Raw genomic sequence first — 23,537 nt, 5'->3', positions numbered from 1 at the left:
AAAGCATCAATTCTACGGCGATCAGCCTTCTTGATGGTCCAGCTCTCACTTCCGTACATTACTACTGGGAAAACCATAGCTTTTACTATACGGACCTTTGTCGGCAAGGTGATGTCTTTGCTTTTTAAGATGCTGTCTAGGTTTGTCATTGCTTTTCTCCCAAGAAGCAGGCGTCTTCTAATTTCGTGACTGCTGTCACCATCTGCAGTGATCATGGAACCCAAGAAAGTGAAATCTCTCACTGCCTCCATTTCTTCCCCTTCTATTTGCCAGGAGGTGATGGGACCAGTGGCCATGATCTTAGTTTTTTTGATGTTGAGCTTCAGACCATATTTTGCGCTCTCTTCTTTCACCCTCATTAAAAGGTTCTTTAATTCTTCCTCACTTTCTGCCATCAAGGTAGTATCATCAGCATATCTGAGGTTGTTGACAGTAGTAGTAGTAATTAATAAATACTTTATAATAATTTATTATTTGTATCCTGCCCATCTGGCTGGGTTTCCCCAGCCACTCTGAGCGGCTCACAACATAATATTTAAAAAACGCTAAAACATTAAAAACTTCCCAATACAGGGCTGCCTTCAGGTGTCTTCTAAAAGTCAGATAGTTGTTTATTTCCTTGACATCTGATTGGAGGGTGCCACCACCAAGAAGGCCCTATGCCTGGTTCCCTGTAACCTCACTTCTTGCAGTGAGGGAACCACCAGGAGGCCCTCGGAGCTGGTCCTCAGTGTCCAGGCTGAACAATGGGGGTGGAGACGCTCCTTCAGGTATACTGGGCCGAGGCCGTTTAGGGCTTTAAAGGTCAGCACCAACACACTGAATTGTGTTCGGAAACATACTGCTTCCCCTCCCTCCCTTGACAACTGGTCTGCTAGGAAACCCTCAAAATGTCTGCTGAAGAACCTCTGGGAAGTTCTTGGGAGCATGCACAGTTCAGGAAGTTCCTGGCCTGGCCTCTTAGGCATTTGCCATCAAACTGCATGACTTTGCGTGAACCTTTGGAGATGCCCATTGCTTCCCTGTGGCCATGTTGGAAAGCTGCAAGAGGCTTCCAGGGAATCTTAGGATTGCCCGGAATACCTTTCTGAATGTTACCTAGATTTGGGGATCAGCTTTGGAGTATAAAGAGAGAGCAAGAACGCTAATTTGGTGTAGTGGTTAGGAGTGCCGGATTAGGACCCAGGAGGGGATTAGGACCCAGGAGGGCAGGGTTCAAACCCCCGCTTGGCCATAGCTCACTGGGTGGCCTTGGCCCAGCCACTGCCTCTCAGCCTAAAACCTACCTCGCAGGGTTGTTTGGGGGATTGAGTGAGGAGGTGGAGAACCACGTACGCCGCCTTTTTGGAGAAAAAGGTGGGATATAAACACAATGAGTAATGAAGTACCTTCTCCCCATGCTTCTCTGTTTACCCACACATTATTTGGGCCTAGGATGGCAGAATGGATTTTGTGCCGCTTCAGGTGGGAAAGTACAGATTTTGTTCAGTTCACCAGAACATCCCATGCAAATAACAGGAAGAATCTCTAGCCCAGTCATTTGCCTGCTGTGCTGATTTAAAAACAATAATACTGAGAGATTTGAGCATTGCGGGGGGCGGGGAGCATTTTAAAACACTGATTTCACTGACCTATCCAGTCTGTTTTACTACCTCACCCTTTTCACATGTATCAGAGAAGGCCTGGTCTACCCATTGACACTGGGCCTTGCCTAAAGTTATCGAGAGGAGGAGCCCCCTTCATCTTGCCACTCACTTTTGTCTCCGTAGGTCTGTTCGGCCCTCTGCTATGGCTCCAGAACTGCCTGAACCGGACAGCTTCTGACCGAGAAGAGGATGGTAAATACAGGGAGAATGTTGCACAGCTTCCTGGTTCTTGCCGGGGGGTGGGGTGGGGGGCCGAGATAATGAGCTTTGTGTCTTGAGGTTTGTGTTCCTAGTTGTGCCACCGTTTCACTAAACGGCATTGGGGGGTGTCTCAGTGCATCAGCAGTTGGTACTTCCAGGAGGCTGAGGAAGAGAACTTGATATTTCCCTTCTGCTGCTGTCAGCCTCCTCTGGAGGAGAACGATATGGGAGCCAGCTAGCTATATGTCACCTCCCCTCTGATCTTTATTTAAGCCAGGGACCTTGAGGTGCAGGAAGACCAGTACCATAAACTTTATAGTTGGTTAACTTTCTTACTTCGAATTTCTGTGCTTAAGCCTAGGTGATTTATTTATATTTTTGTAATACTGAATTTAATCTGCGTTTGTGAAGCTCTTGATTTGTCATTTTATTTTGCTAACACGCCCTGTATTTTGCATATTATGTTTTCTCCTACGCTCTGCGTTTTAATGTTTCCATAGAGTTGAAAGGGGAGCGCAAGGGTCATCTAGTCCAACCCCCTGCCATGCAGGAATCTTTTGCCCAATGTGGGGCTTGAACCCACGACCCTGAAATTAACTGTCTCGTGCTCTGCTGATGGAGCTCTCCCTTCAGTCCAAGCTGCTTTGGGCACAGCTCATTGTGGGAAAGCAGCGTATAAACCCGAATCATTCTGTGTTGTCTAATAAGGAAGACAAAGGCTTAAAGAGCCAAATATCCACCAGGATGTTGTAGACATGAATACTATACTGCTCTTTCCCATATGGTTCTAGAATTTAGCTTGATAGATTCCTGTTTCACCAGGATGTGCCCAGCCAGTACCTTTGGTGCCACTGACTGAAGAGAATGAGGATGCCATGGAACACAAGCGCTTCCAGAAGCTTCTGCGTAAAGTAGGGATTCGAGCCCCAGCCAGTGAACAGGTAATTGTTTTGCTAGAGCAGGAGTGGCCAACAGGTCGATCGCGATCTACCTGTCGATCGTGAGCAAGTTCCTGGTCGATCGCAGGTAGATCTTGGGTTGCTTAGCGATCGGCAGCCTAAAAGGGGAAAAAAGCTCTCCAGGGAGAGCTCCCTCCTCTTGCCGGACCACAGCTGGCCTCTCTCTCTCTCTCTCTCTCTCTCTCTCTCTGTGTGTGTGTGTGTGCCAGATGGCTGGCTGGCATCTCCCATTGGAGCCGCCTGCGGGGGGGGGGGGCAGCGAGGATGGGGGAGTGTCACCCTTGTGACACTCCTCCTCCTCGCTGGCCGCCCCTGCAGCGTGGAGAAAAGTCCTTTAAAAAAAAAAAGCCAAAGCCAAGCAGCCTGCTTGCATTGCCTTTTCTTTTTTTAAAAGAGCTTCTCTTCCCACTGCCGGGCGGAGCCGCCTGCGGGTGGGGAGAGCGAGGATGGGGGGATGTCACCCTTGTGACACTCCTCCTCCTTGCTGGCCGCCCCTGCAGCGGGGAGAAAAGTCCTTTTAAAAAAGAAAAGCCAAGGCAAGCAGCCTGCTTGCCTTGCCTTTTCTTTTTTCAAAAGGGCTTCTCTCCTTTTGGGGCGCTCATCCTGCTACCACCTCTTGCAAGAGCAGACTTCCTCCCCCCCCCTCTCTTCCCTCCCTCCACCCTCTCTTTCACCCCTTCCTTCCTTGTCTCTCTTACTTTCCTTCTCCCTCTCATCCCTTCCCCCCTCTTTCTTTCCCTCTCACCCCTTCCTTCTCTCTTCCCTCCCTCCCTCCTTCCTTCTCTCTCTCTTTCTCACTCACCTCTTCCTTCCTTCCTTCCTTCCTTCCTTCTCTCTCTCTCTCTCTCTCTCTCTCTCTCTCTCTCTCTCTCTCACCCTTCCTTCCTTCCTTCTCTCTCTCACCCTTCCTTCCTTCCTTCCTTCCTTCCTTCCTTCCTTCCTTCCTTCTCTCTCTCTCTCTCACCCTTCTTCCTTCTTCCTTCCTTCCTTCCTTCCTTCCTTCCTTCTCTCTCACCCTTCCTTCCTTCCTTCCTTCCTTCCTTCTCTCTCACTCACCCTTCCTTCCTTCCTTCCTTCCTTCCTTCCTTCTCTCTCTCTCTCTCCCTTCCTTCCTTCCTTCTCTCTCTCTCTCTCTCTCTCACCCTTCCTTCCTTCCTTCTCTTCCTTCCTTCCTTCCTTCCTTCCTTCTCTCTCTCTCCCTTCCTTCCTTCTCTCTCACCCTTCCTTCCTTCCTTCCTTCCTTCCTTCTCTCTCTCTCTCACCCTTCTTCCTTCCTTCCTTCCTTCTCTCTCTCACCCTTCCTTCCTTCCTTCCTTCTCTCTCTCTCTCTCTCTCTCTCACCCTTCCTTCCTTCCTCTCTCTCTCTCTCTCTCTCTCTCTCTCTCTCCCTCTCCCTTCCTTCCTTCCTTCTCTCCCTTCCTTCCTTCCTTCTCTCTCACCCTTCCTTCCTTCCTTCTCTCTCTCTCTCACCCTCCCTTCTTTCCTTCCTTCCTTCCTTCCTTCTCTCTCACTCACTCACCCTTCCTTCCTTCTCTCTCTCTCACCCTTCCTTCCTTCCTTCCTTCCTTCCTTCCTTCCTTCCTTCCTTCCTTCTCTCTCTCACCCTTCCTTCCTTCCTTCCTTCTCTCTCTCTCTCTCACCCTTCTTCCTTCCTTCCTTCCTTCCTTCCTTCCTTCCTTCCTTCCTTCTCTCACTCACCCTTCCTTCCTTCCTTCCTTCCTTCCTTCCTTCCTTCTCTCTCTCACCCTTCCTTCCTTCCTTCCTTCCTTCTCTCTCTCTCTCTCACCCTCCTTCCTTCCTTCCTTCCTTCCTTCCTTCCTTCTCTCACTCACCCTTCCTTCCTTCTCTCTCTCTCTCTCTCTCTCTCTCTCTCACCCTCCTTCCTTCCTTCCTTCTCTCTCTCTCTCTCTCTCTCTCTCTCTCTCCCTTCCTTCTCTCTCTCTCTCTCTCTCTCACCCTTCCTTCCTTCCTTCTCTCCCTTCCTTCCTTCCATCTCTCTCACCCTTCCTTCCTTCTCTCTCACCCTTCCTTCCTTCTCTCTCTCTCTCACCCTCCCTTCTTTCCTTCTCTCTCTCTTACCCTTCCTTCCTTCCTTTCTTCTCTCTCACTCACCCTTCCTTCCTTCCTTCTCTCTCTCTTACCCTTCCTTCCTTCCTTTCTTCTCTCTCTCTCACCCTTCCTTCCTTCCTTTCTTCTCTCTCTCTCACCCTTCTTCCTTCCTTCCTTCCTTCCTTCCTTCCTTCCTTCCTTCTCTCTCTCACCCTCCCTCCTTTCTTTCCTTCTTTCCTTCCTTCCTTCCTTCCTTCCTTCCTTCCTTCCTTCTCTCTCACTCACCCTTCCTTCCTTCCTTCCTTCCTTCCTTTCTTCTCTCTCTCTCGCCCTTCCTTCCTTCCTTTCTTCTCTCTCTCTCACCCTTTTTCCTTCCTTCCTTCCTTCCTTCCTTCCTTCTCTCTCTCACCCTCCCTTCTTTCCTTGCTGCCTTCCTTCCTTCCTTCCTTCCTTCCTTCCTTCCTTCTCTCTCTCTCTCTCACCCTTCCTTCCTTCCTTTCTTCTCTCTCTCTCTCCCTTCTTTCCTTCCTCCCCCCCCCTCTCACCTTTCCTTCCTTCCTTCTTTCCTTCCATTGGCGGGGGCGCCAGAAGGTGATCTCGCCTAGGGCGCAAAAATCCCTAGCACCGGCCCTGCCTCCCAAGCCACCGCGGGAGGAGAGCGATCCCTGCAGAGGCTTAGGATGGAAGCCTGAAGCTTCCTTCCCAAGCCTCCCTCCCTCCCTCACCCCACACCCCAGTCTTCCTTCCATGCAGGCAGCATCTCCCTCCCTCATCCCACACCCCAGTCCTCCCTCTGTGAAAGTACGGTAGCATTTATTACTACTCAGGAGGAGGAGGATGCAGCAGCAAGATGAACATTTGGGGAAGGTGTGAATTACTGGTAGGGGTTTGACTTTAAATGGAAATTGAATGAGATTTCTCCCTCATTCCTCCCTCATATGAAAGCCCCCAGAGCTCTCTGCAATGAACAAAAAAGAAGAAAGTCCCACTTCTTTTGCCTTTATTAAAACAACTGTGTAGGTCCAAACCATACAGTCCTTAGAGCTAAAGGACTCGATGTGGGAAGCTCATATATTTCCACTGTCTGCCCCCCCTTACTAGGGGATAAAGTCTCTCCTTATTTGTTAATGACAGTAATGGTGGTTCTTAATGCCACCACTGACTGCTGTTCACTTTACATTGTTGAAATATTATTCTGATATACTGGTAGTTTATTAAATAGTTTAGTTAGTACAACATTTGATTCAGAATATTTTTTTTCTTGTTTTCCTCCTCTAAAAACTTGTTGCGTCTTACGGTCAGGTGCACCTTATGGAGCGAAAAATATTGTATGTGGCCAAAATTGATTCTGGTATTCTGGAGTTAGAAAAAAGATTTGGCAACTTCCAAAAAATTGAATTAATTGTAGAATACATGTCATTTCCATTAAAATCTGATTTGGACATTTAAAAAATTGTAGTCATTATCAGTACAAATTACTCATTGTGCAAAACATCTCTTGAAAATGAGATATTAACTCTGAAAAATGACATTTTTCTGAGGGCCCGTGCAGAATAATCATCATTTTGGAAGTTTGTGCCTAGACAGAAATTTCCAAATTTAGAAGATGCAGTGAAATTTTACACTCATGTTTTGGTTCTACTTATTTGTGTGAAACTGCATTTTCATATTTAAAAATGACGGAGAGTAAGCAACGTTCAAACATGACAGATGAGCACCTTAAGGATTCCCTGAAGCTGGCCCTGACACAGTACTCGCCTGATATTGAACAGTTGGTTACTGAAATGGTGATGCAGGTGTCGCACTAACAAAGGATGAAGGCATGTATTTTTAAAGAACTCTTGATAGGCAGGTTAAAGGAGTGGGTAAAGGAGTTTGTGTGGAGTACAGATTTGTGAGTGCTTTTATGTAACTCTCTCCAAAGAAATCTGTAAAAGTTTCTGTTGTCCCCCGTAAAAGGTTACCAAATCTGGTCACCCCCCCTAAAAAAAAATCAACAACTTTGAGCCGAACCCCCTAAAAAACGGGGCATTCCAATCCTCATCCCAAAAAGGTCAACAACTTTGAGCTGAACCCCCCAAAATGGGGGTAGATCACTGCCAGATTTTAATTCTGAAAGTAGATCACAGTCTCTTGGGAGTTGGCCACCCCTGTGCTAGAGGATATAAAGCTAAAGGACCCCTGGGCGGTTAAGTCTTGTCAGAGGCAACTATGGAGTTGCAGCGCTCATCTCACTTTCAGGCCAAGAGAGCAGGTGTTTGTTCACAGACAGCTTTCCGGGTCATGTGGCCAGCATCACTAAACCACCTCTGGTGCAATGGGACACAGTGATGGAAACCAGAGTGCACGGAAACGCCGCTTACCTTCCCGCCGCAGCGGTTCCTATTTATCTACTTGCACTGGTGTGCTTTTGAACTGCTAGGTTGGCAGGAGCTGAGACAGAGCAGCAGGAGCTCACTCTCATTGTGGGGATTTGAACCGCCGACCTGATCGGCATGCCCAAGAGGCTCAGTGGTTTAGACCACAGCGCCACCCACATCCCATAGAGGATATGGAAAGAGAATGGGTTTAGGGGTGTAAAACATTTTTTAAAGAACAGACCTTTTTTTGTAATAACTTGGTTTACAAACTTAATCCGTTCCGGAAGTCCGTTCTTAAACCAAAGCGTTCTTAAACCAAGGCGTGCTTTCCCATAGCAGCGGGGGACTCTTATTTACAAATGGAACACACTCAACAGGAAGCGGAACGTGTTCTTATTCCAAGGCAAAGTTCACACACCAAATCACCTACTTCCGGGTTTGCAGCGTTCTTAATCCAAGTTGTTCATAAACTAAGCTGTTCTTAAACCAAGGTACCACTGTATTTGTTTATTGCATTTTGGAACGGCAACTTTAATCATTCATTGAGAAAGACTAATAATAATAATAAAGTAAATTAAATTTATTATTTCTACACCACCCATCTGGCTGGGTTTCCCCAGGCACTGGACGGCTTCCAACAAAAGATTAAAAATACATTAAAACATCAGTCATTAAAAACTTCCCTAAAGAGGGCTGCCAGATATGTTCCTCCTTTCCCTACTTTAACTGACACTGGGTTTCTGTGAGCTTAGCTATTTCCTGCTTAGAATAAGACAGCCGAGTATCGCTCCTAGGTTAAAGTGACCCAGAAGAACTTGGAACGCATCCAAGATCCTAAGTTAACACAGGTTAAAAAGTATGAGCTCCCAGGAATGTTTGGTACAGTCCCCCGCTAAAAAAATCCTCTATTTAACCCTCTTCATCATTTATGGTTTTTACTGCTTTGTATGTACATTTTTGGAGATGACTGAAGAAAATGTTGAAATAAGTGGGAGAAATGTAAATAAATATTCAGGGAAGATGAGCTCCTAAACAAAGACGGAAGTGCTTCAGTCTCATCAGCCACAGTTACACGTTAACTTAGGTTTGTGGCTTTGGTGGAACAGCGGCTTGTATTCCTCTATGGGCTCTCACTCTGTCTGCAGAAATATCCCAGCGTTTGTGCTCTGTTGCAACGTTGAACATTCAGTTGGCTCTTTGTAATCTTGCCTTTCATACGGTCATAGAAGATAAGATAATTATTAATGTGGTGTTCCTCCCCCCGGCCTGCATTTATTTCGTAAAGGTTTGCCTTTCTATCTTGGTATCTGTCCTTTCTCCTTTTTTGACTATGTCGCAGTGTCCCCCCCCCCCCCGTGATTTATGACCGGAGCAAGTTTGGATTATGTCCTCCTGTTTGCCCAAGGCCTTCTTGCAAAACAGAATTTTCCCTCCCTCTCCTCCCTGCATGGTGTCCCCTCCACATATTGCCTCTGCTTTGGAGCGGTAGATAAACCCCTAGAACAAATAAAACAAAATAAAAAATAATAAAAAATCCTTCCAGTAGCACCTTAGAGACCAACTAGGTTTGTTCTTGGTATGAGCTTTCGTGTGCATACCAAGAACAAACTTAGTTAGTCTCTAAGGTGCTACTGGAAGGATTTTTTTATTTTTTTACTTTGTTTTGACTATGGCAGACCAACACAGCTATCTTACCTGTAACTAGAACCCTAGAACAGATGTTTTTTTTGGGGGGGGGAGCACACATGAAGAAGACAAGTTCCATTGCACAAGTGTAACTCCTTGCACGGATGAAACAACTTTGTTGCATACAACCTTTTAGTTTAAAACCAAGCTGGAGCAGCAATCCTTGAGTTCCACTACCATTGCGACTAATTCGAGGGCGATAATCCCCTCCATTTAGCTCTTCTGGGAACAAGAAGCTTGCAAGAGGGAGCCAACAGCAGAAGCAAACAGCGCCTTCTTGTAACCAGGAGCTAGCAGCATGTATTTACCTTCTTTACTTCCTACAGGAATCTTTCTGGCGCATCCCGGCCAAGCTCAGCCCAGATCAACTACGACAAGCAGCTGCTTCCATTGCCTCAAAAGAAGTGGAGGGGGAGACCAAACAGCAACTAGCTGGTAGGTGTATGGAAGGGGAAACACACTGAAACAACCCTGCCTGTTGAAAAGGCATGCCACTCCCTTGTTCCAGCAGCGCCACTGGCTACCAGTCTGTTCTGGGCACACACAATTCAAAGTGCTTAGTACAACCTATGAAGACCCATATGGCTTAGATCCAGGCTATTTGGGAAGCCATGTTCCCTCATACAAACCTGCTTGGGTTTTGAGATCAGGAACTAAAAAATACAGAATGAATGAATTGGAAGCTTAATTGCTCCTAGGCCCTCTGAAGGTCCCATTCCCCTTGCCAGATAGATCTTTCACTTCCCTCAGAACCTCCATTGTTTGTCATCTGTAGTGTTGAACCTGCCTCCTTAGAATTTCAGAATGTGTTTGTTAGCAGTACATGACATCACAGAAGCTCAGCCAATGCACATGCAGAGACAGAAAGCAGTTCTAGGGTGTGTGTGTATATATATATAAACAATCTATTGATTTAGAGTCTCTTATTGTTGACGAATCTGGGGTTGCGGCGCTCATCTCGCTCTGTAGGCCGAGGGAGCCGGCGTTTGTCCGCAGACAGCTTCCGGGTCATGGGGCCAGCATGACAAAGCTGCCCAGAGTGGTTGGGGCAACCCAGTCAGATGCGTGGAGTATAAATAGTAAACTTACTACATAGGTAAAGACCCCTGACCATTAGTCCAGTCGCTGACAACTATGGGGTTGCGGCGCTCATCTTGCTTTATTGGCCGAGGGAGCCGGCATCCAGCTTCCGGGTCATGTGGCCAGCACGACTAAGCCGCTTCTGGCAAACCAGAGCAGCACACGGAAAAACCATTTACCTTCCCGCCGGAGCGGAACTTATTTATCTACTTGCACTTTGATGTGCTTTCGAACTGCTAGGTGGGCAGGAGCTGGGACCGAGCAACGGGAGCACACCCCGTCGCGGGGATTCGAACCGCCAACCTTCTGATCAGAAAGCCCTAGGCTCTGTGGTTTAGACCACAGTGCCACCCATGCAACTGAACCTAACAGTCTCTGTATGCTATTGTAAAATGAGGGTGTATTTGTGCACTAGTTTTCTTCCTCCTCTTGGCAGTTGTCCATATAACATGGAAACTGTCTCACATGCTACTTTTCTGCGTTTAGGTGTCTTAAAAACACCCAAGTACAAATAAAGGACAGACACTAAAAGCATCAGCACTAATGCCAAAGCTCAGCCCTGACTGATTGCACAACTCAGTCTAGAAAAACTTCCTCAAAGTGGTGGTTAATCTGTAACCCATTTTAGCATCCTAGTTCATACTGACATTATTGAACCCAAACACGTTAATCTGGATGGGCATGGTCTCAAATGCTTACACAGGGTTCTCCCCCCTCTTCAAGTTTAAGTTTCGTTTCTTCAAAAACATGTGAATTTGCGGGATCGGTTGCTGCCCTCTCATATTGTTGCATTTCTCTGGGTGGGGAAAAGATTCTGGCAGAGCCCTGTCAGCAACTTCAATCCTAAAAAAAAGCTCAACAACTTTGGTCGGCCTTCACACATGTTAACTTCATCAAATCCAGCCCTCTTTGGAAAAAGTTTGGGCACCCCTGCCATAAGGCATAAGTGGCAGGCTGTTTTCGACTTGGCGAGTCAGAAGTTGAGTCAGCCTGAAATATAGATTGCCCGTCTTACAGCTGCTGATAGCCGCTCAGACAATGCAGACCTTGGCTTATGGATCATGGGTTAAAATGCATGCATACGCCCCAAATAGGGGGACACACAATTCCATACGTTCATCCCCCTCAGCATCTACTGACGGTAGCTAAGAATTGCTGGCCACAGTCCTGTTTTCGTCTTCATTTTATTTTATTTAACTACCTACCCGTCACCCCAAAGTTTACAACATTAAAACGCAATATGAAAAAAGAGTTTAAAGCAACATACAATGTGCTGTTGCTATTTATCAATCTCCTTCCATATATGTGGCAGCTGAAGTCAGTAGAGCATGAGACTGTTAATCTCAGGGTTGTGGGTTCAAGCCCCATGTTGGGCAAAAGATTCCTGCATTGCAGGGGGCTGGACTTAGATGAACCTTGTATGTCCCTTCCAACTCCACAATTTCTTTGATTCTGTGTCTCCAGGAGATGTACATAGTTTAAAAAGCAGCAAAGATTTAATAATAATAATAATAATAATAATGCTGCAAAGTTGACATCCATGGCAGAGACCTTACTCATTCGGTTGGGAAGACTTCTCAGAACTTCAACTGCTTCTGGAAAGTCCAGGTAGTGAACACCTGTTGCATCTCTACAGGTATGCTGGTTGCACTGAAAGTCTGAGTTACTATGGAGAGGGCTTCTGAAATCCTTGGAACTTGCAGGAGAAATTCTTCTTCAGGAGGCAGTGACCTACAAGGGGTTACAAAAGGGACATCTCAAGTAACATGTCCCTGAGCTGTATTAGGTGAATACAGCCATGGGCACAATATTCTATAGACGTTGCTATGCCTAAGATGTTCAGTAATTCATTATAAATATAATTATAAATAGCCTGTGCTACAGTTGGGTGTTTGGGAGACCAGCTGTTCTGGAAAGTTCTAGCACCTTCCTTAGAGATCTATTACTCGAATTAAGTTTGTCGGGAACCTTCCAACTGAATTAATTGCAACTCGGCAACTAGTTTGCCTTGCCACCAGGCTGCCACCTCCCATTGCAGAGCTGGCTTTGTCCTTCCAGCTGACACACTTTATTTCTTGTCTGTTTCAGCGGAGGAGCATCTCGAGACAGAGGAGCCAAGATGCCTGACTGTGGAAAAGTAAGAACTGGGGGCACCGGGGTGTGGGAAGATGACAAACACCTCATACATAGTGGGCAAGGTGAATTGTAATAGCTTAAAAGCATGGAGGACACTGTAATAGCCGGAAACAAACTCAGGTATGGCATGCAGAACACAGGAAGCTGCCTTTATTCAGAGTCAACCAGGGGTCAGCAGACTTTTTCAGCAGGGGGCCGGTCCACTGTCCGTCGGAGCTTGTGGGGGGCCGGACTATATTTTGGGGGCAGAAATGAACAAATTCCTATGCCCCACAAATAACCCAGAGATGCATTTTAAATAAAAGGACACATTCTACTCATGTAAAAACACGCTGATTCCCGGACCATCCACGGGCCAGATTTAGAAAGTGATTGGGCCGGATCCGGCCCCCGGGCCTTAGTTTGCCTACCCACGGACAAGACCATTGATCCATCCAGCTGACTGTTGTCTACACGGACTGGCAGCAGTGGAGTTTCAGGCAGGAGTTGTTTCCTAGCCCTATCCAGAGATGCCAGGAGTTGCAAAACTCTGCTACGACCTTTTCCTCCTTCTACATTCATACTAGTTCTTGGGTAGGGTTCGTTTATAATGGAACTGAGCAGCTCTGTGCTTCAAGCCCAGGATATATTTTTCTGCATATCTGATTCATAGAGGCAGAAAACGATGAGTCACATTTAGCCTTGCACTTCCAGCTGTCAGAGTGGAAGCTGCCATGTTCTGAGCAGGAGCACAACAAGGAGAGAAGTGGGTTGCTTCCTGCCTGCTCCCATTTGCCGCCTCTTTCTGCTTCCTGCCCTGCTCCATGGTTTTGATATTTTCTGAATTCAATCGATGGCCAGCCATCAGCAACTGGAGTCCTGCTACTCTGATTTTTCTTACTTGGTTTTCTTCCCTGCCCCCAATTCAGTCCCCATCTCCCTGTTCTTTTCAGAAGTTTATACAAATTTGATACGGAAGCAAAAACCTGGCACGCCATTATATAGGTTTGTGCCACCTGAGCTACAAGTTTTGGTGGTGGGAACCTGCCTAGAGCACTGGGGGGGCTGCTGTAGCTTCCGATTGTGCGTTCTTCTCCCCCTGAGTCTATGTCTGGCATTTATTTCTTGCCCTTGTTTCCAGGGAGGAGCCCATCCAGCCCCCTCTGGTGCCCAAGCGAAGGCGCTTGGTCATTGACGGTGAGGAGCAGGAAGAAGCCAACAGCCAAGGTATGTCTCGTGGCAGCAATGGAGTTACTTCCATCAAACGCCTTCCCCCCAACCTGCATCTCTTCCCTTTTCCAGCCCGTACAAATAATTCCTTCGATGCTTCTCCTGGGTGCAACTTGCTCACAGATCATCTGTAGGAGTGTTGCTGGTTGTACCCAAGTTGTGGGGGGCTCATTAGGCATCCGTATGAAACAGAGCCTTCGGAGTTAATGACTCGCTTCTGTGGAATGTTCTCCCAATAGGGCTCACCCACACTTAGCCATTGTGGTGTAGTGGTTAAGAGCGGTAGACTCGTAATCTGGGGAACCGGGTTCGCGTCTCCGCTCCTCCACTTGCAGCTACTGGGTGACCTTGGGCTGGTCACACTTCTCTGAAGTCTCTCAGCCCCACTCACCTCACAGAGTGCTTGTTGTGGGGGAGGAAGGGAGAGGAGAATGTGAGCCGCTTTGAGACTCCTTCGGGTAGGGATAAAGCGGGATATCAAATCCAAACTCCTCTTCTTACTCCCCACCCCACCCCTCTCTTTCCAGGAACAGGTCCATGCTTAAAAGCTTTGTGTCTGAGCGGTTTTTCTCCTGACAAAACCCACTCTTTAGCGCTCAATCTCAGCATATGTCAATTCGTGTTTTCTGCAGAGTGCCATTTGCACTGATCGAGCTTTAAAGGGGGGGGGGTGTTGGTTTTTTTTTAAGTGCTCAGATGCAGAGCTTTCCAGGCACGACCTGTGCTTTAGAGAGCGGAGGAAAAGCAATGTGGCTATGACCTCAGCTGACACCTTCCATATTGACTTCCAAACATTTACTGAAGGCTTCTGTTTGCTGCCGTTCTTATGCAGACAATTAAGGAGGAGGGGAATCTGTAATAGTCAACTGGTGGTCTGTGTTAATTTTTGTGGTGCTTCTATTTTAATTGTTGTTTTTTTAACAAAATTGCGCTATACAAATATTTAAATAAATAAATAAATAAAATGAGCAATATCTGAAAGGCTGTGAGTTCCCCATCCCTCGTGCAAAGGCTTCTGTGAGCTCAAAGTACCTGCCCATGAAGGAAGCTGCCTACCTTGTCTGCATTCACCTGGCCAGCATCGAAGTGCAAGGGAATAGCAGGCCGTTCTGCCCTATTTCTGCTGCAGATGTGACTGTATTCCCCCTCTTATTAAGACTGTCATTGTTTTATGTTTCTACGAATTAAAATCAATTGAACAACAATAGAGTAGCAAGCCCCCCCCCCACTTCATCCAATTGAGAAAAATAGGGGAGGGGGCAGGGAGGGAGGGGGCAGAGGCGTCAGTAGGCTACTAGAACCACCAGCTAGATACACTAAGAGATAAGAGAGACAAAGGGCTCTTGATAGAAGTTGGGGCAATGGTCTACAGAAGAAAGACAGTGCTGTGATTAGATCATTTCATCCTTCCCAGTACTTAAAAGGGCAGCAGAAATTACCTGCCCCAAGAGGCTGCCTTCTGCCTTTATGCATGACTCACTGCTCTGAGTCTCCTCCTAATCAGAAGGCATGTCAAGAATCCTCGGCTTATCAGAACTTCAGAAACCCTGCCAAGAATACATTAGTGAGGTTCGAAAGGGGGTGGTGGGGTGGCGGCAGAAAGGATTTCCATTATTCGGTAATGGATAGCAGTGAGAGCAGCTTCTCATTCTCTCTCTCTCTCTCTCTCTGTTTATCCTTCAACTTCTTTCCCCAGAATGCTGAATAATTCCCACTTTGCTTCTGAAGCAACTTTCTGCAAAAAAAATCCGATGAAGTCATAGCACGGCTTTTTTCCATCGCCACTTTATGCCTTGCTCTCTTAAGATCACACTGTATTTTATCTTTGGCACTGCAGGGTCCAGTGATGAGGACGAGCCGCAGCCTGCTGGCAAAAGGAAGTGCCTGCGAATTGAAGAGGAGGAGGAAGAAGATTGAAGGAGTTGGCCCAGTTCAGACCAGTTACACCCACTGTCAGCTCTGGAGCTGCAAGAACCACCTCAGGCAGAGGGGTCTTTGATGGAGCAGTCTGGAAGGAATCTCTCTCTCTTGCTCTCTCTTGCTCTCTCTTTCTCTTTCTTTCTTTCTCTCTTCCCCAGCCCCCGTCTCCAAGTCTTGGTGCACAACACTTCATAGTTTTTGGGAAAGGGATGCAAGGAGACTGTGAATAAGGCCTGCTAGAGAACGTATGCAGGGAAAAGAAATGTGAGGCCTGCCTGAGGAGGGAAGAGGAGAATGGGATTTCTGCCCAAACTTCTTTGCTCTGTTACAGGATACAACAGATGTTGAAGAAGAAGCTTCGCTTTAAACTTTTCTATAACCATTTGTAACTTACGGCATTTGTTCTGAACGATGTCTGCCGAGAGCCAGCAAAAGCAAGACTGACCTGCCAGCGCGTTGGCTCTTCGAATCTTAAGGCTACTTGGCTTTTGGATTCGCCACCGCTCTCTTTCCGAGCCTGGCCAAAACACAACCTCATCCCTGTGCTCAAGTCTCGCATTGCCTTATAATACATGTGCACAGTCTTCTATCCCCATTGCACCTCGGCACCTACCCTTGATATTCATTCCTCCTTCAAAAAATGGGTGCTTGTATTCGATTCACACAAGACTCGTTTGACGTTGGGTGTCAAGAGCTGAATTGGTTTTTTTTGGGGGGGGGGGGTTCAAAAGCAAAGATGTGCTCCTGTGCTGAATTTAGCACCCAGTTTACTGTTCCCAGCACCATTTGCTTCAGCAGTTTCCCTCGCCGACAGCTATTGACTTTGTTGCTTGGGCTGTTCCAGGCAGAGGCAACGCCAGAGGTGTATAAGGGTTGCCTCTCGTGTAACTGTTCAGGGATCTGCCACCAGTGGCAGAAGGGCAGGAATGTTAGCACATGACTTGCGTGTTTGTGTTGTGTTTTCATAATAAAAATCCCCCAAACCAACTCTTGGCTGACTATTTCTAATGAAATCCAACGCTTCGAAGGTTCTTCTGCCTTGTTTTACATCGCTGCTGAAAAATGAAAGATAAGATGATGAGTTTGCAATGGTTTCAGTGTGTTGACTTTACTTAAAAAGAAGGAGGAAAGCAATAGTAATCCTGCTTTTAGCAGTTTCAGGTTTTTTCTGTAATTTGAGTATTCCCACATTTGCACATGCCTGATTTGTAACCCAAGCCCTGGGATGGGGAACCTGGTACACTCCAGATGTCATTCGTCTCCAGCTGCCATCAACCCCACCCAAGAATGGGCTCATCCAAAATTCTGCTCACCCCACTGCTTTCCCCCCAAGAAATCTTGCTGAATCAGAGCAAAATGTCAGCTGGTTTTTCTGCAAATTGAGGTTCACTTCTGATTCAGCCTGGGTTTCCCCAGGGGAAAATACGGGACAAGCGGGAAACCTTTTGACCCTGTGCTTTCTAGGCATGGAACAAGTGTGGACAGGCCCTGTGACATTGTAGTCCAATATCTGGAGAAATGCAGGGTCCCCAGCCCTAAACTTTAGAGAGCAATTGCTGGGAATCGCAAGTGGGGAGAATGCCGTTGTGAGCTGCCTGGGGTTTTCTGTTTGGCCACTTGGAGAATAATGTGCCGGTCCAGATTGGTCTTGGGTCTGATCCAGGACATAAGTGCAACAGGTATTCCCGGCAACTGGTGTTCAGGGACAGTCTGCTTCTCACACTGGAGAACACTGCCAGCAGCCAGCAATCGCCATACTCTCCGTAAATTTACCCTAATCCTCTGTTGGAACCTGTCTAGCTGGTGGCCATCGCATCTGGGAGGCAGTTCCTTGGTTTTAACTGTGTGCAGCATAAAGAGTTGCTTTCAACTTTAGAACTCTTGTCACGTCTGCCCGTAGTCCTTTCTAAACTCGAAATCCCCGAATGTAACCGTCGCTCGCTAGGTGAATAGCTCCAACCCCTTGATCATTTTTGGTTGCAAACTACTTCTACAGGAATTCCCGCTCAAAGACTTTCAAGTAGCTGCTGAATTAAAGCCAGAGAACTGCAGCAGAAACCAGCGTGAGTTGAGGATGAATACTTCCGTGCCCCTTGCAAAGGGAGAGGGCAAGATGATAATGAATTAACTTGATAATGAAGCCGAGTGTTGCAATGGGGTCTGCTGATAAGACTGGCCAACCAGAATATAGATATATAAGCACCGGGAAGGCTGCTCTGCATTCCCACCTTGGTAATTATACGCCCGTGCCTCCTCTCCAAACAGGTAAGATGCTCCATTCTGGTGCATGGGCAGGGGCCAGCATGCTATTGGGGGGGGGGGAGAGATTTTAGGAGACTTGTAGAGGAGCAAACTTCAGGGTTTCATTTTGAAGATGAGGGCAAGGATAGTGAGTTTAGGCTAGCAGGGAAGCGCCTTACGTTTCTAGAATGAGGATCGGCATCTGGAGAAAATAAAAATCTTGGCATGTATAATGTGGCTGTTCACTAGAAGCAGCTCGGATGCTGTGACATTGACCAGATTTCTAGGAGTTCCTTGTGCAAGCAAACCTGGCTGCATGCAGTTCATGACTGACTCAGCTGTTTTATGAGCTTGAGCCCTGATATGTTTCCTAAGTGCCGGCACCAAAGGGAAAAGACACTGCTTTGTTGTAACCTTTCCCCCCAGTGAAGAACCCTGATTCCTATTGTTTTAAGCAGCTTTGACAGCTCCATATGGAACTCTGACCTGTACAGGATGCAACCTTCGGAACATAACATGTTTTTTTGTTTTGTTTTTTAATGCTCGCCTGTTCATTTTTCGTCTCCCACCATTTCGTGACCTAGATCTTGAGGGTTTGCACAAGGAATGGGGAATCTGGGGGGCCTCTGGTTGTTGCTGGACTACAATTCCTAGCATCCCTGGCCACAGCATCTAGGGCTAACAGGAGTTGAGAGTTCAACAACTAGACAGCCACAAGTTCCTTTGCCATGGTTTTCCTCTGCTCTTGTATTTTCAGGAGGCAGATGATAGGCAAGCTGTTTCTTCTGCCTCCTCCCCTTCTGAAAATATTCTGCTGCTTTCACACTAGGAAACAGCATCTAATGTAGAAAAGTAGGTGAGTGGGTTGGAAGCCATCCCAGTTTCTGATTTGATCTCAGAATGTCCTGCTATTCCTTTAAGGTAAAGGGACCCCTAACTGTTAGGTCCAGTCGCGGACGACTGGGGTTGCGGCGCTCATCTCGCGTTACTGGCCGAGGGAGCCGGCATACAGCTTCCAGGTCATGTGGCCAGCATGACTTAGCCACTTCTGGTGAACCAGAGCAGTGCACGGAAACGCCATTTACCTTCCCGCCGGAGCAGTACCTATTTATCTACTTGTACGTTTGTGTGCTTTCGAACTGCTAGGTTGGCAGGAGCTGGGACTGAGCGACGGGAGCTCACCCCGTCGCGGGGATTCGAACCGCCGACCTGATCAGCAAGCCCTAGGCTCTGTGGTTTAACCCATAGGACATCCCTATTTTCATCAGAGAAATGTTGGGAGGGTATGGACTAGGGAGAAATGGTTCCGGCCTCCTGTTCTTAAAGCTGCCGCCTTCCAGCCAAAACGTGCTCCTGATGAAGGGCTGAATAATACATTCAAAGCACATGACATCCCCCAGAGAATCCTGGGAACTAATCTACTCACAGTTGTGGCTCCTAGCACCTTTAATAAACTACAGCTCCCGGGTTCTTTGGCAGAAGCCATGTGCTTTCAACTATGGAGGGCGTGTGAGCCTTGTTTCAAGAAGGAGACGAAAGGCTTTCTATTGGCTGATCAACTCTTCAGCAGGCCCTTTGTGGGATTACTCATCAGCAGAGTAGGCGTTCCCTGAGAATTCATTGTCTAGACCTGACAAAGAACGCTGGGTTAGATTAATTCCCTCTTAAGGGGAAGGCTGACTTTCACTTCAACAACCATCCAAAAAGAAGTGAAGCACTCATTTTGGGGCACAGAGTCCAAACTCCAGCAGCTTTTCCTAGGGCACATTCTGCACAGAAAGCGGCTGCAAGCAGAGTTTTTTTTAGGAATCCACTCTCACCTGAGCATACAAAAACTCCTAACGCCCTCGCACGTAGACTTAACTCTGGGTGCTGCCACTGCTGCTAGGGCATAATCCCATTCCAGCATTCATTGAAAGCACAATGATAACTGCTTTAAACAGTGATGGCTTCCCCTGAAGAATCCTGGGAGATGTAGTTTGTTGAGGGTAATGAGAGTTGCTGAGAGACCCCTAGTCCCCTTCCAGAGCTATAGTTTACAGAGTGGCTTAAGAGTCCATTCTTCTTCCTAGAGTTACTCCGGTAACTCTGAGGGGAATAGGGGTCTCTTAACAACCCTAGTTCATGTACTTACAAGTCCGCAGACCCCAGTCAGTCTGAACCACTGAGCCTCTTGGACTTGCCGATCAGAAGGTCGGCAGTTTGAATCCCCACGACGGAGTGAGCTCCCATTGCTCTGTCCCAGCTCCTGCCAACCTAGCAGTTCAAAACCATTACCTGCAAGTAGATACTGTAAATAGGTACCGCTGTGGTGAGAAGGTGTTTCCGTGCGCTCTGGTTTTCCTCAACCGTGTTCCGTTGTGCCTGAAGAGGTTTAGTCATGCTGACCACGTGACCCGGGAAAGCTGTCATGTGGACAAGCGCTGGCTCCCTCGGCCTGAAAGTGAGATGAGCGCCGCAACCCCATAGTTGCTTTTGGCTGGACTTAATCATCCAGTGGCCCTTTACCTTTACCTTTACCTTTTTACCTACCCCAATGCCACACTCCTCCATACACATTCCCAAGTAAGAGCTCGATATTCTTCTGTCTCCTCCTTTCAACAGGGCTTCCAGTGAATCTGTACAACATGTATTCGCCCTCGCTGCCTCTCAAGGCCTTCTTGACTTTCTTCGGCTTCCTGCTCCTGTGCCATGAATCGGAAGTGCTGTCCATGGCGAATCCCAGGGAGAAGGCTTCTGAAGACCACCCACTGACCTCTGACTCCACCTCTGTCCCTCTCCGCATCTTCCTGAGCTCCATCTCCCCCCAATCCCCCCAGTTGCCCCGAAAAGGGGTCTCCTGCGAGGACTTGATGCCTGAAGCCCTGGAGGGTTTTGCTGATCTGCCCAAACTCTCCCAGACCCTCATCCGAGCTGCATTAGTGCTGGCCCTGCAAAGGGCAGGCTGTAGCGGGCATGCGGAAACCCTCGTCCTGCACCTCTACGAGGAGCTAGGACAGAAAGATACGGACGACCTCCTGTTTGCGATGGCTGGGACTCTGAACACCACTCATTCCCCTGGTCAGAGGAAGAGCAGCGTTGCCTTGCAATTCAACTTGGACCAGCTTGCGCAAACGCCGGTCCGGCACTGCCGAGGTCTCTTGCCGGTGAACGGATCCCTCCTGCACGGCAAGGCACACAAAGTCTACCGGGGTTTTCCAGCGGCTTCCAAAGCTTGCCACCGTCTAGGGGATTCCTGTGCCGGAGTGGCCTCCAACGACAGCAGCTTCTTCCACGTGGTGGAAAGAAAGGGCAGCTACTTCCTGCCCCGCCATGGCGCCTCCTCTTGGCTCCACCAGTGCCGCAGGCTTGCAAGAGGCCGCCGTTCCACCGCGGAGGACTGTGCCAATGAGACCGAGGAAGAAATCTATGCTGTCCTGGACTGGATTCCTTGGGTCGGCACCTTCTACAGCTTTGCCACCAGTATGTACTTTGCAAAGCTGAACTGCACAGAACTGGCGCGAGAGCGTGCTATGAACTGCGCCATAGACATAAGCCACGATATGCTGCTACTTGTGACTGGCGGAGCAAGCAGCATTCTTGGAATGGGGATTTATGCAGGGCTAAAGCCAGGCTTGAAGACAGCAGTGCGTGCCATGCTCCGGTATTTGAAAGAGAACATACACCCTTTTCCTGTCCCTTCCAACTACTCCGGTCCAGTCACCATCTTCTAGTTGCTCCTTAGCTCTTCCGAGCTCAGATGAAGCGACTCTTGCGAACTCTCCATACCGTGGTACCTAGAGAACACAAATGTTTTTTGGGGTGGCCAAAACAAAGGATCCTTATTTGCTTGCTTTTGTCTGCTAGAAGTGCTAATTCAAAGTGGTGGTTTTGAAATTACCAGTATTAAAAAGGCCTGGGATAAGACATATCTGAAAGTAATGTGGAAAGTTATTGTTGTTTAAAAACAAACAAACTGAAGTTACAATATTGAGTTGTACAGGAATTGTTGGACTTACTGAATAAAAGACTTTGCTCCTGTACGTGAGAGTGGATGCCAGGCCCAAGACCAGCCAGCCCCTAGAGAAGGAAGAAGTCTCCAGCAAATAAGATGAAGAAGATTGGCAAACTAAACTATTGAACTCTGCTGTTTGGTCGTTCAATCGTGTCTGATTCTTCGTGACCCCATGGACCAGAGCACGCCAGGCACTCCTGTCTTCCACTGCCGCCCACAGTTTGGTCAGACTCATGTTGGTAGCTTCGAGAACATTGTCCAACCATCTCATCCTCTGTTGTCCCCTTCCCTTGTGCCCTCCATCTTTCACTACACAACACCAGGGTCTTTTCCAGGGAGTCTTCTCTTCTCATGAGGTGGCCAAAGTATTGGAGCCTCAGCTTCAGGATCTGTCCTTCCAGTGAGCACTCAGGGCTGATTTCCTTCAGAATGGATAGGTTTGATCTTCTTGCAGTCTCAAGAGTCTCCTCCAGCGCCATAATTCAAAAGCATCAATTCTTTGCTGTTGAACTATTTAGGTTAATTTAGTCAGTGCAGAATCCAAGACAGAAAGAGGACTTTGATTATTAAAAAAGGGATAAAGATTTGATGCTCATCTTTTAAGCTTTGTGTATATACATTTACGTTAGTATAACTTTTGAAACTCACTTGTATTAAGATGAACAAAGTTTAAAAATTGGACTATTAAGATTAAAAGGTTTTAAGGACGTGCGCGAACAAGTATTAAATAATGAAACCGGGGGGGGGGGGGGAGGAAGTCAAGCAAAAATACAGTGGTTTTTTATTATGTGTTTTTTCTGATTTTTTCTTCTTTGTATACTGTTGTTATTGTGTTTACTTTTTGATGTTATCTTTTTGGAAAATCAATAAATTGTTAATTTAAAAACAACAACAAAGCGCTGGTTTTGACCTATAAAGCTTTAGATGGCTCAGGACCACAATACCTCAAGGGCTGCCTACCTGGACCCTGAAATCATCTTCTGAGGCCCTTCTTCCTGTGCCTCCTCCTTGAGAGGTCTGGAGGACGACAACACGAGAACAGGGTCTTTTCTACAGTGGCTCCCCGTCTCTGGAATGCTCTCCCCAAGGAGGTTTGCCTCATTATACACCTTTAGGGGCCAGGCAAAAATGTTCCTTTTTAACCAGGCCTTTGGTTGATTGACATCCTATGCCCTTTTAATATGTGTTTGGGGGGGGCGCATTATTGGGTTGTTTTCGTTTTTATTTTATGTATTTTGTGGTTTTATATTCTGCTTTTACCCTGTGAACCACCCTGAGACCTGTGGGTATAAGGCAATATATGAATTTAATAAAAATAATAATAGACAATGCTTTTCTAAAAACCTGTGTTTCAAAAGTATTTCAGCTCTGGGGCCCCTCCAGGAGAGTGTAAGTGAAAGGGGTTTTTAAACATGAGAAATCCAAAGGTTGGCAATACAAGAATGGGCCTTTTCTGCAATGCTTTCCCCAAAGAGGTTTGGCTGGCTCCTTCACTACACACTTTTAGGCACCAGGCTAAAACATTCCTCTTCAACCAGGCTTTGGGCTGATGGACATCCGATGCCCTTTTAAATGTGTTGCGGGTAGGATTATTGCTTTGCTATCGTTCTTATTTTTATTATGTAATTTGTGGGTTTTTTCCCCTATTGTAATTTTACGTTGTGAAAAGCCCTGAGATTTATGGATAAAGGGCAGTATACTAATTTAATAAATGATATTGACAACAATAGTTGTAGTAACGAACATAATGATTCTCGAAAACATCTGAATCGGGAGAGGCTGACTGAATGCTCTGGATCAGTGTCTGGATGCATTGGTTTTACTGGTTGAGGTTAATAAATTGTGCTTGAATTTTAGGAAGACAAGGTGCTATTTGGGTGGGTGGTCTGGGAAACAGTCAAGTTACCTGTTCTGCATGGGGTTGCACTTCCTCAAAAGGAGCTTCTTCTTCTTTGGCGATCACTCGTAGCCGAGTAAGATTGTCTTCCATGAACACGGTTTTAACAGCGAGTCCGTAAGTGACCATGGAGGCCAATTCTGGATCCACACGTCCTTC

The 23,537-nt window shown here is 47.2% G+C and overlaps 2 protein-coding genes across 2 annotated transcripts in view; both read left to right on the top strand.

Annotated features, from left to right (window-relative positions):
* Window positions 1–15,350, top strand: part of TIMELESS (timeless circadian regulator) — a 49,791-nt gene extending 34,441 nt beyond the window's left edge. Inside the window, exons 25-30 of the mRNA XM_033138631.1 lie at window positions 1,770–1,838; window positions 2,670–2,788; window positions 9,228–9,336; window positions 12,070–12,118; window positions 13,238–13,323; window positions 15,164–15,350. Coding sequence (XP_032994522.1) covers window positions 1,770–1,838; window positions 2,670–2,788; window positions 9,228–9,336; window positions 12,070–12,118; window positions 13,238–13,323; window positions 15,164–15,243 — 512 coding nt within the window. The 3' untranslated portion in view covers window positions 15,244–15,350. The remainder of the gene's footprint in view (window positions 1–1,769; window positions 1,839–2,669; window positions 2,789–9,227; window positions 9,337–12,069; window positions 12,119–13,237; window positions 13,324–15,163) is intronic.
* Window positions 15,351–20,114: 4,764 nt separating this feature from the next.
* Window positions 20,115–21,200, top strand: LOC117043030 (apolipoprotein F-like). The gene has a single exon (XM_033142654.1). The coding sequence runs from the start codon at window positions 20,115–20,117 to the stop codon at window positions 21,198–21,200; it is 1,086 nt and encodes a 361-aa protein (XP_032998545.1).
* Window positions 21,201–23,537: the final 2,337 nt, after the last annotated feature.

The sequence above is a fragment of the Lacerta agilis genome, chromosome 2 (assembly GCF_009819535.1).
Source record: "Lacerta agilis isolate rLacAgi1 chromosome 2, rLacAgi1.pri, whole genome shotgun sequence".
In the NCBI taxonomy this organism is placed as follows: Eukaryota; Metazoa; Chordata; class Lepidosauria; order Squamata; family Lacertidae; genus Lacerta; species Lacerta agilis.
The sequence above is the reverse complement of the archived record's forward strand: the minus strand, read 5'-3'. Positions and strand labels throughout refer to the sequence as shown.

Excerpts from the sequence above, each read along its gene's own strand:
- LOC117043030 (XM_033142654.1), top strand. The coding sequence starts at position 20,115 with ATGTATTCGCCCTCGCTGCCTCTCAAGGCCTTCTTGACTTTCTTCGGC.